The sequence below is a fragment of the Dendrobium catenatum genome, unplaced genomic scaffold (assembly GCF_001605985.2).
Source record: "Dendrobium catenatum unplaced genomic scaffold, ASM160598v2 fragScaff_scaffold_1034, whole genome shotgun sequence".
Classification (NCBI taxonomy): domain Eukaryota; kingdom Viridiplantae; phylum Streptophyta; class Magnoliopsida; order Asparagales; family Orchidaceae; genus Dendrobium; species Dendrobium catenatum.
In genome coordinates, this window is record NW_021319496.1 from 242,568 (window position 1) to 247,266 (window position 4,699).

Here is a 4,699-nt window from a genome sequence, read left to right on the forward strand (position 1 = left end):
CTGATGAATGATTGTGGTAAAATCTATAATAAATCCGGCTCTGATAAATTGGGAGCTAGCTTTACTTCAGATGTTGATAGCAGAATTAAAGAGCATATTGCTGCATATAAACCAACGTATGGACCATGGATTTTTGTCTATAATAAGAAAGGGAGAAAGCCATTTCATAAGAGCATTGCAGTCAAATCCAGCAAAGCTATATTTGTTAAGAAGGTGGGAAATGAAAACGTAACTATGGAAGAAGGAAATGATGGAGCTGATGGCAGATTTATCACCCCAATAGAAGATCCAGTTATGAGTAATGAAGACCAATTAGAAGAAGGAGAGCTGATTCCAGACAAGGAGCAGCCTATTATAGAGAAGAGCAATCAAGTTGAAGAAGGCAGAGATTGTTTCTCTAAGGATAACAAGGAGGGACCGATGTATTAGGAAACTGATGTTAAATCCGGTAAGGATTCGAATAAAAGGCAGGACAATGCTGATAATGGCAAAAATATTTTTTCAAATATTAAGTTGGGAGCTAATAAAATTCCTATTGGTGATTCTAGCAAAGTTAAATTAGCTAAGGAGCTGAAGTCTCTGGGCCCTATAAAGAACATTCCAAGAGGAAGGAATTTTGATGGTGGAGGTAACAAGAGGAAGGAAGGGGGGGCATCCCCAAGGTTATTTTAATGAATTCCATAATGTTTTGGAATTGTAGAGGGGCCAAGAAGAAAGAGGCCTCTCTATATCTCAAGGAGGTAGTTAAAGACCATGATACTTTTTTGTGGGTTTGGTGGAAACTAAAATCAATTCTTTTGATAAAGTTTCTTTAAATAACATTATGGGTGATGATTGGGACTTTTATATCTATCCATCTAAAGGGCTATCAGGTGGAATTATGATTCTTTGGAGAGCTGATGTAGCTTGTTTCTCAGTTTTGAAGGAAGACGATCAATGTATTATTGGAGATCTCAATATCTTCGATAAGGGGGAATGGATGATTGCTACCGTATATGGCAATAAAGATGTTATGAAGAGGAGAGAACTATGGAGTAATCTGGATGAGATGTCCAATAGAAAGCTTCCTTTCATTGTTGGGGGAGATTTTAATTGCATCTTGTCACAAGATGATAAGAGGGGTGGAAGAAAATTTGCTTTTTCTCAAGGCCCTAAAGAAATGGCTGATTTCTTAAATATGAATGACCTTCATGATGTGGGATTTGTTGGTCAAAAATACACTTGGTGCAATAACAAATCAGGAGGGGATCACATACTCGAGAGGTTGGATAGATGTTTCCTAAACTATATTGCCATCAACATGATAAATAATGCAGTAGTGAGACATCTTGCAAGGGTAGTGTCCGACCATTGCCCTATTGTATTGAAGATCCTTGATAATCCATTTCAAAAGTTTGGGATTATCAAATTCGAAGATGTGTGAATTTCTTTCAAAGCTTCCTCTCTTATTATTCAGAGAGTTTGGAGAAAGACTTTCCAAGGCAATGACATGGAGATTCTCAAAAAAAAATGTAGAAGAGCTTTGAAGGATTTGTTTTATTGGAGCAAGGCAAGGATTAAGGATTTCTCTTTAGAAAAGGAGAAGTTGAAAGAATAAATTTCTCTTATTCAAGAAGAAGAAGCTTCGGTTGGGTGGTTATCTAATGAAAAACTTTGGGAGCTCAGATCTAAAGTTTTTAAACTTAATTCTGTTCTTTCTAGACTCAATACTTATTGGAGACAAAGAGCTAAAGCCAAATGGATTGTGGAAGGCGATTCTAACTCTAAATTTTTCCATTCTTTTGCTAACTCTAGGAGGATTGGAAAAAGGATTTTTCAAATCAAAGATGTAGATGGTGCCATTTCTGAAGATCCCGTTGTGTTAAAACAAATTCTTTTTCAGTTTTTTCAAAAAAAGTGGAAGTAGAGGGAATGTTGTATGGACAAATGGCCGAATCCTGTAAATGTTCTAGATGAGATGGACAGAATTATGCTGGAAAAACAGATTTCAGATGAGGAAATCCTGGAGGCTATCAAAGGGCTTGGCAACAACATATCACCGGGACATGGTGGTATCACTTACTCCTTTCTCAAACACTATTGGAAAATTGTTGGTTTTGATGTTTGCAAGGCAATAAAAGAATTTTTTACATCAGGTATCATGAGTATTAGTTGGAAAGAAACTCTTATTGCCTTGATACCTAAAATTTCTAATCCTTTATCTCCTGAAGATTTTCATCCTATTAGCTTGTGTAACTCCATCTACTAAGTTGTTGCTAAGGTGTTACTAAATAGGCTTTTGTTGGTTATTCATAAACTTATCTCTGAAAAACAAGTTGCCTTCATGAAAGGGAGGAGCATCTTAGAACATATTCTTTTGGCTCAGGAGGTTTTTAATAAAATAAGGATTTCTAAATCAAAAGAAGGTATGGTGGCCATCAAGATAGATATGGAACAAGCCTATGATAGTATGTGTTGGAGCACTCTTGAAGGAGTTTTGAAGAGCTCGGGTTTTCCTGAAAGATTCATTAGGCTTATCTTGGAATGTATTGTTGAGCCCAGATTTTCTATCATCATCAATGGGAACTTGACTAATTGGATTGAAGGGAAGAGTGGTTTTCGTCAGGGATTTCCATTATCCCCTTTTCTTTTTATCCTTTGTTCCCAATTGATTTCTAATGCTTTTAATCAGGAAGGGAAGGATTTAGGCATTAAAGTGGCTTCTTCTGGTAATGCTATTTCTCATTTGCTTTATGCAAATGATATCCTTCTTTTCTCTAAAGCTAAGATCAGTAGTATCAAGGAGATGAAGATCATTTTGAGCAACTACTGTGGATGGACAGGGCAAAAGATTAATCTTAAAAAATCTTCCATGATTGTTAGCAAAAATGTTGATAGAAGAATGAAAAAAAAAGATCAAAAAAATTATGGAGTTCAAGATGATTGAGGACATGGATTATCTGGGTACTAAATTAGCTTTGAGAAGACTAAAAAAGACTGATTTTCAATTTCTATTGGATAAAGCATTGAAGACTTTAAATGCTTGGAGCAATAGATATATTTCTATTGTTGGAAAGCTTGTGCTTATCAATTCGGTTTTCAGCAATTTGCCTCTTTATTTAATATCTCATTCCTTAATCCCTCTTAGTGTGTTGAGGGAATTCAAAAACTTATGCAAAAATTACATATGGAAGAATCAAGATGGTAAACAGGGAATGCATTATATAGCTTGGGATGAGCTTTGCAAGCCAAGAGCAAACGGTGGCTGGGGGATTCATTCTGCTGTCAACAGTATTCAAAATCTGAGAGCGAAATTCTCTTTGAATCTGGTTTCTACTCCTAACTCCTTCCTAAATAGAAATTTATTAATCAAATATGGTGAAGACTGGTGGAAGAAAGAAGTGATTAAAGGAGGTTCTACGGCTTGGAAAATATTTGCTAGTGGCTGGAAATCTATGAGGAAAATTATAAGGTGGAATGTGGTAAATGGGATGCGAATTAATGTCTTGAAAGACATATGGATTTTTGATAAAATCCTTCTCAAATGGCCTGCTTTTATCGCCCCTTTTGATGAAGATGATTTAACTTTGAATTTTTTTAACCTGGATGGCCATTGGGACATTGAAAAATTACTTCTTTTCTTTGGAAAAGAATTGGTTTGTGTTATTTCTAGCATTCCTATTATTAAGGAAGGAGATGAGGATTTTATGGATTTAAAATACAAATTGACTGGAAAATCTATTGCTGCTATGATCAAAGAAGACTCAACTAAGGTTCTTGAGGGGAGCTCTTACTTATGGATTCATAAATTGAATCTGTACTCAAAGGTGGAATTTTTCATTTGGAGGCTTTGTAAAAATTCTATTCCAACCTCTGATTTTTTATTCAAAAGAAAATTATCTATTGATAACAAATGTCCAAGAGGCTGTGGAGGTATTGAAGATGTAGATCATATTTCTACAAAGTGTCCCAATCTTCATAAAGTTATTGGCGTTCTTCGTGATTGGGGATTTCTAGTTCCATTCTTTGATTCATTTCAACATTGTTTAGAAGAAGCTAAAAAAAGTCTTGAGAAGAATCCTGGGTTGATAAAGCTTTACTTTACTTTATTATGGTTTTCTTTGAATGATAGAAATAAGCTAAAGCACGGTAAGAAGGAAGATACTGTTTTAACATTGGCTTCCAATGTTATTAGCTTGATTGGTCTTGATAGAAGGAAGAATTTACTCTCGGACAACTGGGATGCTCTTCAATCCTTTGGATTGTCTTTTGATTCATGGCATCCTCCACCCGAGTGGTACAAGATCAATATTGATGCTGCACTAAAAAGCAATTATGGAGCTGGAATTGGAGGAGTTGTAAGAGACTATAGAGGAAGAATGATTCGTGCTTTTGGCTTCTATGGAATGCATTGGGATATTTCTCAATTGGAGCTTTATTCATTCTATTCTTTGAAGTATTTGTTACACAATTGTTTGGATGAAGCCAAAGGTGTCATCATCGAAGGAGACAATAAAAATGTTATTCATTTTCTTCAAGAATTGTATAGCAAAGGAAATAATAAGGTTGGAATCAAGGAAGACGAAGACTTCTTTGGGTTAAGGTATGGGAGTAATATCATTTTTAATTGTATTAGCATAAGAGGCAATAGGGTAGCTGATATTTGTGTTAACCTTTCCTTTTCGTATGACTTCATTTGGAATGATTTTAGTGAGAGCTC

General features: G+C 35.3%; 1 protein-coding gene across 1 annotated transcript; it reads left to right on the forward strand.

Moving 5' to 3' along the window:
* Nucleotides 1–823: 823 nt before the first annotated feature.
* On the forward strand, nt 824–1,423 carry LOC110115986. Its single transcript, XM_020849411.1, has one exon. The coding sequence runs from the start codon at nt 824–826 to the stop codon at nt 1,421–1,423; it is 600 nt and encodes a 199-aa protein (XP_020705070.1).
* Nucleotides 1,424–4,699: the final 3,276 nt, after the last annotated feature.